The following is a 13,055-nucleotide window of genomic DNA, read 5'->3' as shown; positions in this document are numbered from 1 at the left end:
ACTAATATTCATGGAACATGATCTCGCAAAGGCTAGAAATATGAATTTAGTACTTTGTGTTTTCGAACAATTGTCGGGGTTAAAGATTAATTTTAACAAGAGCGAATTGTTTTGCTTTGGAAGAGCCAAAGAGGAACAAGATGCGTATAGACAATTGTTCGGTTGTGAAACGGGATCCTTGCCTTTCAGTTACCTTGGAATCCCAATTCATCAGCGCAAACTATCAAATAAAGAATGGAAATGTATTGAGGATCGGTTTGAAAAAAAAAAAGCTAAGCTGCTTGAAGGGCAAGCTTATGTCTTATGGAGGTCGGCTTGTGTTAATAGATGCAGTACTACCTAGTATGTCGATGTTCCTGTTATCTTTCTTTGAAGTACCTATAGGGGTGCAGAAAAGGTTAGATTTCTATCGATCTCCTTTTTTCTGTCAATGTGATGAAGTAAAGACGAAATACAGATTGACCAGGTGGGATATTATTTGCAGATCCAAAGACCAAGGGGGGCTTGGGATTGAGAACCTGGAGATCAAAAACAAATGCTTGTTAAGCAAATGGCTTTTTAGGTTATCGGTTGAGACTGACAATATGTGGGCACAGATCCTACGTAACAAATACCTGCAATCAAAGTCTTTGTCCCAGGTTACCGTAAGACCTAATGACTCGGCGTTTTGGAAGGGGCTAATGTGGACCAAGGATACTTAAAATTTGTTCTTGGAAATGGTACAACAACCAGATTTTAGGAAGATACATGGTTAGGGGAGTGGCCTTGCAATATCCCACTCTGTATAATATTGTACAGCATAAGGAGGTTTACATTGCTACAGTATTACAATCGTCCCCCTTGAACATCCAGTTCAGGAGGTCTCTAGTGGGGGAGTGGTGGAGCTCATGGTTGCATCTTGTGCGAAGGTTGATGGATGTTCAACATTCTGATCAGCCTGACTCGTTCCATTGGAAGTTAACTAGGAACGGTGTTTTCACGGTAAAATCTATGTACTTGGATCTAATTGATTCTGGCCCAATCTCAAGATCAACTCATACTTGGAAAATTAAAGTTCCGTTGAGAATCAAGATCTTCATGTGGTTCGTTCACAAGCGAATGATACTCACCAAAGATAATCTGCTTAAGCGTAGTTGGGTAGGCAGTTCACGTTGTTGTTTTTGTGATAATGATGAAACAATACAAAACCTCTTCATCGATTGCCCTCTCGATAAGCTTCTTTGGCGTACGATTCATATAGCCTTTAACATCAGCCCTCCAGTTAGCATCAACATGTTATTTGGCACGTGGCTTACTGGAATGGAACCAATTACTGCGGGACGTATTCGGATAGGAATATGCGCACTACTTTGGAATTACTGCAGGACATATTCGGATAGGAATTGCACGAATGATATGATCTTTAACAGACAGAATCTTATGAATTTCTTGCAGGTTATCTATAGAGCTTCCGCTTGGATCAGTATGTGGTCGTTCCTCACTCATACGGACTGCATGGAGCTTTTGGCTACTGGGTGCAACCGATGGGAGACGGTAGCATGGGCTATCTACAACCGGTTTGGATGGCGGTCCAATAATAGGATAGATGTTTAGTCGCTTGCCCTGTTCATAGCCGGTTTGGCTTTGTTTATTTTCTTTGCTTTTTGTGCTCCTTTTGTGAGCTGTACTATACTGTGGACCTTGGTTTGTTTGGCTTTTAATAAAGTGGCCGCATGCATCATTCTGATGTAGAGGCCGGGGGTCTTCCTCCTTTTCAGGAAAAAAAGCCCTAGGTAGGTTTGGGAAAGGATGAGGTGGTACATCCGACGATCACAGCGATAGAGGCGGCAGTGGCATCATTTACATGGATGAGGATGGATGTTGTTTTGGTGACATTGATAGTGAGGCCAGTAGCGAGAGAGAAGTCGTCTAGGATTGACTTTAGGTGAGAAGCAGCCTCAGTTGAGGCCCTGGCTATAACATGTGTGTTGTCTGCATATCAAAAGAATGGTAGGAGGAAGATCTGGGTAGATCGGGTGTTGCAGGTGACCAAGGTTGCTAGCGTGGGCTTTGAGAATGAGCTGCTGGAGAATGTCAGCCACGATGATGAATAGGTAGGGCGGGGGAAGGGTCCCATTGGCGGAGACCATTCTTGCAGTTGATGCAGTCCTCTGGTACGCCGTTTAGGAGGATGCCAGTTTTCCCGATGGTAAGCAGATTTTCAATCCAGGAGCAGAAGCTAGTAGGATAACCCCAATGGTTTAGAAGGAGCAAGGAAGACCAGGAAATGGAATCAAAGGCTTTCCTGAAATCGAGCTTCATGGCCATAGTTTCAGCCTTACGCCGATGACACCAGCTAACGGTGTCTGCTGCATAGATGAAGTTTTCGGCGATGGACCTACCCGAAATGAAGCCTGTTTGGTCTGCATGGATGAGTAAGGCGATGAATGCTTTCACCCAGTTCGTGAGAACTCTGGTGACCACTTTAATGTGGCAGTTTTGAAGCCAGATTAGCCTGAACGCATCAGCAGAACAGCGGGCTTCAGAGATTGAAGAAGAACGACCAGAGAGCGGTTAAAACGTTCCGTGTCAGCATAGCCATCAGCAAACTCGTGGAAGAAGGGGGTGATGATATGTTTGATTTGGCTCCAACATTTGCGATAGAAAGCCAATATTTGTTAGGTCTATAACATGGGCTATGCAATAGAGAAGTTGTATCTATAACATGGTATCAGAGCCTAGGTTTAGGTTTGCTTCGGACACCACAACTCGTCCTCCTCTCCGATCGATTTTTTGTTCAGTCTCCCGGTCAGATTCCGTCGATCTGCTCCTCTCAGGTAGATTCCCCCTTCTGTTGACGGTCCGCCGTTGCTTCGTATGTTCTCGACCAGACTGGCCTCCAAGCTCTGCTCCACGTACAGGCCCGCCCGTGCAGCTCTAGCAGTGTGCGTGTTGCTCCCCCTGCAGCCCTCATGGCCCCGCTGCAGCCTCCTGCCAGCCTTCTCCAGTCGCCCGTTGCTGGCTTCCCATGGCCTGCTGCTATATGGCTGCTCTTCTTAGTTGTGTTCGTGGTTGCTGCTTGCTACAAGCTGCTGTGCCTTCTCTACTTGTTGCTGCTTCTACAGGATTTCCGTGGCATCTTTTTGCATTGTCGATCTACACCCATTCTCTTGCCGCCGGTTTTCTTGGGCTATGATTTTGTGCGCAATGCTTCATTCTCTTGATGTGATATCCTCTTATGACAACCCATCTTCTCTTGATACTTATATTGTATCTTCTTCTGATGTGGTGTCTTCTCGTTATCTCCTGTGGCTTGGCTTGACAAGTTTTGAAGACCCTTCATGCTTCATGCTACGACGACACTCTCAAGACTATGTTTCCTTCCTTGTGCCCCAAGTCATGTCTAATATATATGTGCCCTTTGGGCTATGCAATAGACAATTTGCATCTATAACAAGGTGGAAATACTTTATATTCTCTTCGCCGAGAAGAGCAGCTTTAACATTCCCAGAAGTTGATTTTTCAAAAATGGCATGTTGCAATGCTTTTATCGCCACTTTCCTAAGGGACTCGGCCGGGGAGGGAGGGTGGTTTTCTTCTTTTAAATCTAGAAGGCCAATAATAACACTTTGTTGACTCGGGAGAGAGAGTACCTTCAGACAGCTCGAGCTCCCTCTTCTTGTTCTCTGCGTGAGTCTCTGGTGTGTGTGTGTGGCAGCTTGCACAGGACAGAGGAGGAGGGGCACCTCTTCTAGGTCAGATCCACTCATGGGCTTAGGCCCAAAAGACATATCAAGATGGGCTAGGGCCCATACTGGTTCAACACTCCCCCTCAAGATGGGTGGTAGATATCTATCATCCCCATCTTGTCACACGCCAAGTTACAGTCCTTTGTTCCCAGTCCCTTTGTCAAGCAGTCTGCAAATTGTAAGAAGGCTAATGATCCCAGCATCAAATTTCTCTTTAATGAAGAAGCGGTCAATTTCCACATCCTTCGTCCTATCATGTTGAACTGGGTTATTAGCAATGGCTATAGCTGACTGATTGTCACACCACACCCTCAAGGGGCCCTTCCTCAGAAGTTTCAACTCGCACAGTAGGTGCTTCACCCAGAGCATATCACACAACCCTTGAGATAATGCTCTATACTCAGCTTCTGTTGTTGATCTAGACACAACAGTATGTTTCTTGCTTCTCCATGACACCAAATTTGTCAAGGATCACACGACAGTCTATTTCATCAATGAGTGCACTAAAAGAGACCAAATTGACAGGGATGGCTGGCACATGTACAACTGACGATAGGGAAATGGTCGGGGTACACTTACCAACCCCTATGACTGGCTGTTTTGTGCCATCGGCCGTTTGTATAGTGCTCGTGTGAGAGGGGGGGTGCTTATTGTAAGACTTGAACACGCAGGAGTTACTAGCAACATGCCTAGATGCTCCAGGGTCAAGAACCCACTCTGGAGCACTCTCATTAGTAGCAAGAGAAGCTCTTTCCGAATTACCTTCATCAGTGGAGGCCCAGTGAGCAAAGTCTCCATAGACAACATCATCTACATCTTTGCCTTTGGACGTTCCAGTGTCTCCTGCAACGGCCATGTGAGCCCTCTGACCCCCTGAGTGTCCTGAGTAGCCGCCTCTGCCCCTAGAAGCCTGACCCCATGAGGTCTCTGAGTATCCACCTCTGCCTCTAGCACTTCTGCCTCTGCCTGTTCCCCCTCTGTTATATCCCCTGCCTCTGCCACGAGTTGGACATTCTCTCTTCCAGTGACCTACCTCCCCACAAACATGACATTTGGTGGGATCTCCCCTCTCCATGCGCTCAGTGACTGCAAATGTCGAAGTCGGCACAACCTTCACGTCTGCATGCTCAAGAGATAGGCGCACCTCCTCTTGAGTCATTGCTGCAATAGCCTCAGCAATGGTAGGTAGACTAGGTTGGTGCAGCAGGGAAGCCTTCCTACCATCAAAGCAACCTTTGAGGCCAGCCAAAAGTTTTAGCACACGCCTGCATGCCATCCACTTGTGCCCTGACTCGATTGAAGCTGCATCATAGAGTTCCATAGGATCACAGTTATCCTGGTCTGCCCACAGAGCCTGCAGTTGTGCCACGTATGCCATCACTGACATGCCATCCTCTTGGCGCAACAACCTAATTTTGTTCTCAATTTGAGCAATGAGCATGACATTGCCCTTGCCAGAGTACTGGATGGATAGAATCTTCCATATCTCAGTAGGTCTGGATAGCCCCTCCACAGAGCGTCCAATGGAGTGCACGACAGAGTTCAACAACCACACCATGAGTACAGAGTTTATAACCTTCCACCTTTTTCCCTCTGCACTACTCTTGTCTCCTGGTTCTGCAATGGTGCCCAACAAATATCCATCAAGCTCCTTCTGCTCAACAGCCCACAAAGCCCTCCTGGACCAGCTCAAATAATTTGTGGCCCCCTCTAGCTTCATGTCCAGAGGAGACATTTCGAGCTTTTGAGCCACTTCCTGTCGAGGAACGATGACCCCAGAGTTGGAGTTGGACTCGGCGAGGATCTTAGCGAGCTTCTCAAAAGCATCAGCAAGAGCATTTGGTTCAGCCATCTTTGGTGGGGAGTAGCAGCAGCAGCAGAGACTCCCCAAACAGCAGTCACAAGCAAGCACCAGAGCAAACGCAACAGAACAACACCACAGCTCGTATCTCCCCTGACAAGCAGCTGCACGACACCAACAGTTCTTACTTTCTCCCCCTCAGCTCACAGACCAACAAGCACTAGCAGCAGCAGCAGCCGTTCAGCCTAGACCAACAGCAAACAGCAGCTGCAGCAGGAAACCCCAGCAAATTTAACAGCAGCAGCACGCCCAGCAGCCGGCCCTCCTCCGTCAGCAGCAGCCCTGCCGTGCCTTGCACGGGCGCGCCTGCAGCAGCCGCCGGCAGCAGCCCACGCACTCCTCACAGGCAGCCTCCGCCTGCAGCCCCGCCGGTCCTCTCCAGCACGCCGGACGTCGCCCAGATCCGCCGCCACCTCGCCGGACGTCGCCCAGATCCGCCGCCACCTCGCCGGACGTCGCCGCCATCTCCTCAGGCCCCGCCGTCGCTGGCCTCTGATACCATGTTGACTCGGGAGAGAGAGTACCTCCAGACAGCGTGAGTCTCTGGTGTGTGTGTGTGTGGCGGCTTGCACAGGGCAGAGGAGGAGGGGCACCTCTTCTAGGTCAGATCCACTCATGGGCTTGGGCCCAAAAGACATATCAAGATGGGCTAGGGCCCATACTGGTTCAACACACTTTTGCAAGAGGCCTCTCTAAAGTGGGCTGGCAGAATCATGGACTAACAGAACTCCCTTAACAATTAGCCCTGGTCAACGGGATTTAACTTAAAAGGTAATGTATTAAATGGTTGGTAAGGTTCCAGCAGTAAACTGACACTTACCCAGAACCAGTCATGTACCCCTTTCTGTGTATGACCGGACTGATCCATATTTTGTACTATTTGAAGAGAAATGTGTGGACTAATGTTTATTTAATATGCTGGAAACATGTAAAGTTGAAAACACAGAAGAAGAAAGAAGAGCAAACTAAAGAAGAGCTGGCCAGTTTTGGTTGGTTTCACAACCAGGCAGGTTCCAGGATTGACCTCAGTTCAACTGTCGAAGAAACCCTGAACGATGGTGTAAAATTCGAATCTTCAACCCAACACAACAAATCATACCTAACTTTAAAATTGGCAGTAGAATCTGTCCTCTCCTTCTCATTTCAGCTGCTTCTTCCACTGTAAGTCCTTCAGGAGCTTGCTGGATGAGTTTTGGATAAACAGGAGTGGCTGGCTTCCAAAGCATTAATGGATAACGAGGACGGGTGTGTGGGTTGTAATTTCGTCCACGGTACAAGAAAACAACTCCACCTACTCGTTTAATGACCTTTCCACCTGATTTCTCCTGGAAATACAGATATTATATAGTTAACCTATCTGAGCGAGCAGCATAATAAGTTAGAATGCATATATGACAATTGAGCTCTTATTACACTGCTACTAGCTGCTAAGAAACACGAATGTCTAAAACCAAACAAGTAAACAAGTTTCCCTGGACCTTGGAGCGCGAACTCGTAACTTAAAGGGCGTACCCAGTGCTGAAAGCTCCCACACAAGGTGGGGTCTAGGGAAGAGAATTTCTAGACAGCCTTACCCTTGAATAATAATTCTGCAAAGAGGCTGGTTCAAACACAGGACCTCCAGGCCACAAGTGGAGAGACTCTACCACTGCGCCAGCCCTACCTTTGTAACCTGTGTGCAGAATAAATTTGTTGCGGCCGACGTTGGCTACGGAAGTTACTTGGTGGGATACTAGCTGTGCACGAGGGTCATTGCTGTATAGGGGTCGTGGTACAGGAGAAGGGTAATGAGGAAAGATTGGAGAATTGCAGGGGTAGAACAGAAGCATAGGTAGGAACTGCATATTTCATTGCATGCCTTGCTTACAAGGGGGGTACATCCTTATATAGACTTTTTAGGTTGGTTACTGTTCACTGAACAGTACAGCTGGGACTATTACAAAACTGCTCCTTTATAGAGCTATCCCAACCTGACTTGAACACAACCAACTTTAGACTCAAACTTCTACTAGGACTCCTACTCACTCTGGATACTCCTGGACTGAACTAACTTTTTTTTTGAACTAGAGAGGGGTCCAGAAGGACCCCGAAACTGCATTTGATATTAAAACAGTGGTACACAGCAGAATGCAAAAGGACCCAGAACTAATCCTAAATAGCAAACTGGTCCCTGCATTTTAAAAAGAGGACCCCAACAACCAGATGAGCAACGCAATTGGGTCCCTGACATCTTCACGGGTGCAGCCACGTCGTCGCCGGGGACAATACCACTTGGGACGGCGGAGCTTCCATGGCACCACGACATAGACTCCATGGAGAAGATGAGCTGCCTCCCTATAGGCTCCTTGGCAGGGAGGAAGAAACAAGAGGGCCGCCCTTCGGCCACCACGTGCGGCGGCGAGATGGGGCCAGCCGGCAGCCGAGCACCTTGGCTGGCGCCGTAGCCAGTCCCAATCAGCCACCAGAGATAAGCACAAACCCGATTAGGATCACCATCTCCTCTCTGCTTCGATTCCACCACCAAGATGACCTTGGAAACTGGAGACAGAGCAGAGTACCTCCATAGCATGGAACCAGTCGAGCTTATTGGTGCAGAGGCCAGCGTCGCGTTCCATAGCAGCAGTTGATCTCTAGCCAGCACCGCCAGGATCACCACCACCGATAGCCACCAGCCGCTGCTCGCCCGCAGCGGCGGCATCCTCCACATCGGCATAACGCCAAACACCACATGGGCACAACACAACCTAAAACTAGATACTTTATTCACATAACTACACCGAGCACCTCTCCCTTATCTGCTCCGGCCGCCGTAGCCGTCGGAGAAGATAGGGGATCGGGCCGGAAGCTGCGGCTCTCTCTCGACTCTCAACGGCCTATCTCGAAGCGCCCGTTTGGATATCCCGGACTGAACTAACTCTGGATACTCCTGGACTGAACTAGGTTCATCTAATGGCAGCTGGATTCTCTTAGATGTCGCAACAAATTATAGTTCAATTTATATAGATCCTTAGAGAATGACATCAACACAAGCACATAATCACAACTGAATGGGAAAGTTGTACAAAAAGTATACCTCAAGGTGATAACAAAGGTTGTCCATATCAACAGTCGGTACTCCTCGACATCTCACTTTGCAGACCTCCTGGCGCCTCCAATGGCAATGTATCATCTCCAACATGTTGTGGGTCAACCCATCCCTTCCTACAGCCAATTAATCAGAAAATGCATTATTAGCTCCAGACTCCAATAAGAAAGCTTAATTCTGCACAAGCTTAAAAAGGAAAATTTCAAGTTGAGTTATGATCCAAATGTCCTAATGTTGCCCCTACCTTAATTCAAACGGAACTTATCAAATACTTTAGAAAGCAAATTTTGACTATGTAGCTCCATCTCAAGGTTTGCCTTCCATGTGGAGTATTCTTAGGCATCTTATCCAATTTGTTGCCAAAATTCTAATCTGAGTAACATCGTGATTCTTCCGATCAGCTGCCTCTTGATCCTAGCCCTTAGGGGTGTGGCATTGTATTCTCCGGTGTTGCCCTTCTTGGGCTTGTACTAACCTTCTTTTCTACCAATGCATCAGGACGCAAACTTTAGCTCAAAAAAGTGCAAGCAACAATAACAAGAAAAACATTGAGGATTCTTATATATATATATATATATATATATATATATATATATATATACACCACTGTAAAGAGTGGCATATTAGAAAATGTTATTTCACGTGCGTCCAAGGATCCAAATGTCAGTGAAATGAGAGGCAATTCCTTAATTGCCAATTTTCAGAGTTTTGAGAGCAAACAGTAGGCCTTCCTACTGTGTACATTTATAATGTTCTGTTCTAATTGCTGTACAAAAGGGATAAAAAAGAAGGAAAAGCAAGAAAATAGCTAAAAAAAGGCCCCCTGCTGGCTAATAAAAGGAATCCCCCTAAAAGGGCAGCCCCAGTGCATGTAGCTCCCGCTTGCGCAGGGTCTAGGGAAGGGTCCGACCACTTTGGGTCTATTGTACGCAGCCTTTCCCTACATTTCTGTAAGAGGCTGTTTCCAGGACTTGAACCCGTGACCTCATGGTCACAAGACAGCAGCTTTACCACTGCGCCAAGGCTCCCAATAAAAGGAAGGAATCCCCCTAATTGTACAAAAAAGAGATTTAAAAAAGAGATGTTAAATGAATGCATCCACCCATGCCTGTAGGTCTGAGTAAGTATTTCGCTTTGCTCTGTGAATGGCGAAGTGAATGTCCTTTTTAAGTCTGCTCCTGCATCTGTACAGGCTTGGGAGGATTCCTTTCAAGATTATATCATCCCTTGTAGTCCAGATTGCCCAGGAGGCTAAAATGATGATATCCATGGAGAAAGGCAAATGGAGGTCGTGTCTCAGAGCTGCATTGCTGGATAGGCATCTGCTGGATTGTCCAAGAGGGGCAGAGGTAAGTCCAGCAGGCTGTAGCAAATGGACATTGCAAAAACAGGTGGTCTCAAGATTCAATTCTGTGAGCACCACACATGCCACAGGAGTAGTCAGGGAACTGTCAGCGTCCCAGGAGGGTCCCCTGGACCCGTTAAAATGGGCCGACCCGACGTCATGCCAGCCCAAAAAGTGTTGGCCACTTGGCGTGCTGGAGCCAGGGGGCAGGGGCAATTTCATGCCTCCCAAGCGCACTCCCCGGGCACCACCCGTCCCAAGCACCAAGGTCAACCAGTCGGCCCCTCCGTCCCTGGGGTGGGATGGCCAGCCAATCTTCGAGCGCTGGGGCGCCCTGGTAGCATCTCGCCGGGTCGACATTCGAGTTTCTTTTGAATGTGGCCATTGATAGAAATGCAAAGGTGCCTTTTTTTTGCAGTATTTGGGGCCATTGTATCAGATCCTTCTAATTTCATAAAATTAAAACCAACAAGGAGTATTGCTATATCTATATCAGTTCACAAGTGAGTTAGGGTTCGACACAAATAATTTGGGGTATCCAATCTAATCTAACGACTCAACCAGTTATGTTGCATATATGAAAATTATGCCTTCATTGCACATTTAATCCCTTAACTACACGATAGTAGATTTACAACCCCTGCTTTCAAATTGTAAGAAATTGCACAAACCTATTTCTTGTTGTTTAGTCCTGACGCTATGATTGCTGATCCTACCACTCAATACGATGTAGTGTTATTTTCTTCAATCCAATGATGTATAGTTGTGGGAAAAAAACTACTGTATTATTGTTTTTAATGTTATTAAAATTGAGCTAAGTTCACCAATTTAATACCTGGTAGCAATATCATACTTCTTGGATTCATGGTTATACATCGGACAAAACATGCATTTGCAAGTATAGATGCATGAGATGAGAACCTATCATGCACATATATTTCTCCTTTCGACACCACATATCTCACTTCAATCTGAAGTCAGAACAAATGGCAACGGCAAATATCTTCTTGTCTTGTTGTTCTTGAGAACTATAATAGTTACTGTGCTTACCAATGTTGAGTTGCCGGTTATGCGACATATGAGGCTTGACGAGCTCACGCACCTCGGCTGAGGTGAGTGGCTCCCCTAGAACCTCCTCCCGGCTCCTTCCGTCGCCGGGGCTCACCCTGGCGAAGTCCAGCTGCCTCCTCCCCCTCACCTCCATCATGATCCCGTGCGGACTCACCGTTCGTGGCGGCTCCTGGCCAAGCGGCGTGTGCAGCCGCACGCCTCTTCGCCGGGCCTTCTCTTCCTTGGTCAGCAGAGGTGCCTTTCCGGTCCACGGCCGCGGCATGGTCGGCGGGGCGAAAGGCAGGAATGGGGGTTCCCGGATGGCCAGCGGCGCGGCGCGGGGCGCCTCGGAGTAGCTGAACTGAAAGTCGAACGGAGCACCGGGGAGACGGAATGTGACACCGGAAGGGCCTACGACGACAGAGCGCCCGGCGGCGGCGTCAGTGGGGTCGGTTGTGAGGAGGGTCTCGCCCTTGCCTGTGGCTGCGGCTGGGGGCACGGGTTTTCGGTAGGAGGTACGCAGGTGGGGTGCGCGGAAGGCGGGGTTGGTGTGGGTGGTTCTTGGAGCCGGCGTTGCCGCTTGTTCTTGGAAAGATTGCTCGTGATGGTTCTCGGGGTGGCGGCGGCGAGGTGGGAGGGGAAGTAGAGGGACGGCGCGGTTCTTGGGATTGTGGCGGTTAGGAGGGGGAGGGGGAGGACAGGAAAATAGGTTAGCCCGCCCAGCGGGGGAGGGGACTGGACGCTGCGGCGGCGGCGGCGGCATGGCGGGAAGTGGTTTCGGTAGGAGGGACAACAGAGGCGAGAAGAGAAAGAGATAACGAGATCCAGCCGAACTGAGAGGAGGATGGGTTGCTCCCGCGACCCAGATGGCGACGCGCCGCCCGCGGCCATGGCCCTCATACCTGGCCAAACGGGCCGGCCCAATCGTGCCTGGCCCGGCACGGCCCGCTAGAGCACGATTACTATACGGGCCGTGCCGTGCCGGCCCGCGTGCTGCGTCCCAGATCCAGGCACGGCCCAGTTAGTAAACCGGCTGGCACGTTGGCTTGTTTAGCACGTTGGGTCGCATATTTTTAACCTGTTATTTGACGCGCTGAGCGTTTTTTAGCCTATTTTTACATGTTGGGCCATATATAGATGTATAAAAAAATTAAAAAACGTAATTGGGCCGTGTCGTGCCGGCCCGCATGCCCAGCCTTCGGGCCTAAGCACGACGCAGGGCGTGCCGCGTGCCGGGTCCGGCCCATTTAGCCTGTGTCGTGCCTGGCCCAAGGCGGGCTATGCCGGCGTGCTCACGAGGCGGTCCAAAAAAAGGCCCATTTGGCCAGCTATAATGGTCCTGCCGCTTGCGCCTCTGGTCGGCTCCGCCCCGGCCGCCGGCGTTGCGGCGATGTCCCCCGCTACCCCAGAGTTGTTGGTCGGGGTTTCGCGCCCCCGCTCCCCCTGCTTGTCGCCGTCCTTGCCGGTGTCGCCGCTGTGCTGGGCCGATATTACGGAGGATGACGATGCCGTCGCTGGTCAACCCATGGTCCGGCGAGAGCCGCCGGCTCGTAGAGCGGCGCCTCGTTCGAGGATGGTGGCCTCGCCTCGGCGCGTCTATCTGTCCTCCCCACCGGCTCACCGGCTCCCCCCGCTCCCTCTTCTGCTGACGCCGCACAAAAGGGACGCCCTTGGGTCCAGGACCACTCGCCGCTGCCGCGCTCCGGCGTGGGGCGTCGTGGGGCGGTCCGACCTGGGCCGGGCCCGACGCTCCTGGCGCCCCGCCGCGTCCGCAGTCCTGCTCGTCGTTCCCTCGTCGCCGGCTGCCTCTTCGATGATCTTCCGCAAATCCCCATTTCGCCCCTTCATCGTTGCGTTCGGTGCCTCCTCGCTCCGGTTCTCCCCCAGCCGTCCCATGTGCCGCACATAGCTCGCTGTTGCTCATACGCCGGCGCCGGCCGCGGCGATGGCCGCAGTATCCGAAAAAACTCTAGGTGTTGCCACTCC

General features: G+C 49.8%; 1 protein-coding gene across 1 annotated transcript in view; it reads right to left on the bottom strand.

Annotated features, from left to right (window-relative positions):
* Positions 1–11,909, bottom strand: part of LOC119268067 (CRS2-associated factor 2, chloroplastic-like) — a 19,786-nt gene extending 7,877 nt beyond the window's left edge. The window contains exons 1-3 of the mRNA XM_037549562.1: positions 11,070–11,909; positions 8,663–8,790; positions 6,689–6,914 (exon numbers count right to left, since the gene is read on the bottom strand). Of these exons, the coding sequence (XP_037405459.1) occupies positions 6,689–6,914; positions 8,663–8,790; positions 11,070–11,832 (1,117 nt within the window). The 5' untranslated portion in view covers positions 11,833–11,909. The remainder of the gene's footprint in view (positions 1–6,688; positions 6,915–8,662; positions 8,791–11,069) is intronic.
* Positions 11,910–13,055: the final 1,146 nt, after the last annotated feature.

This window comes from Triticum dicoccoides, chromosome 3A (genome assembly GCF_002162155.2).
Source record: "Triticum dicoccoides isolate Atlit2015 ecotype Zavitan chromosome 3A, WEW_v2.0, whole genome shotgun sequence".
Lineage (NCBI taxonomy): Eukaryota > Viridiplantae > Streptophyta > Magnoliopsida > Poales > Poaceae > Triticum > Triticum dicoccoides.
Note: the sequence above shows the minus strand (reverse complement) of the source record. Positions and strands in the feature narration are given on the sequence as shown.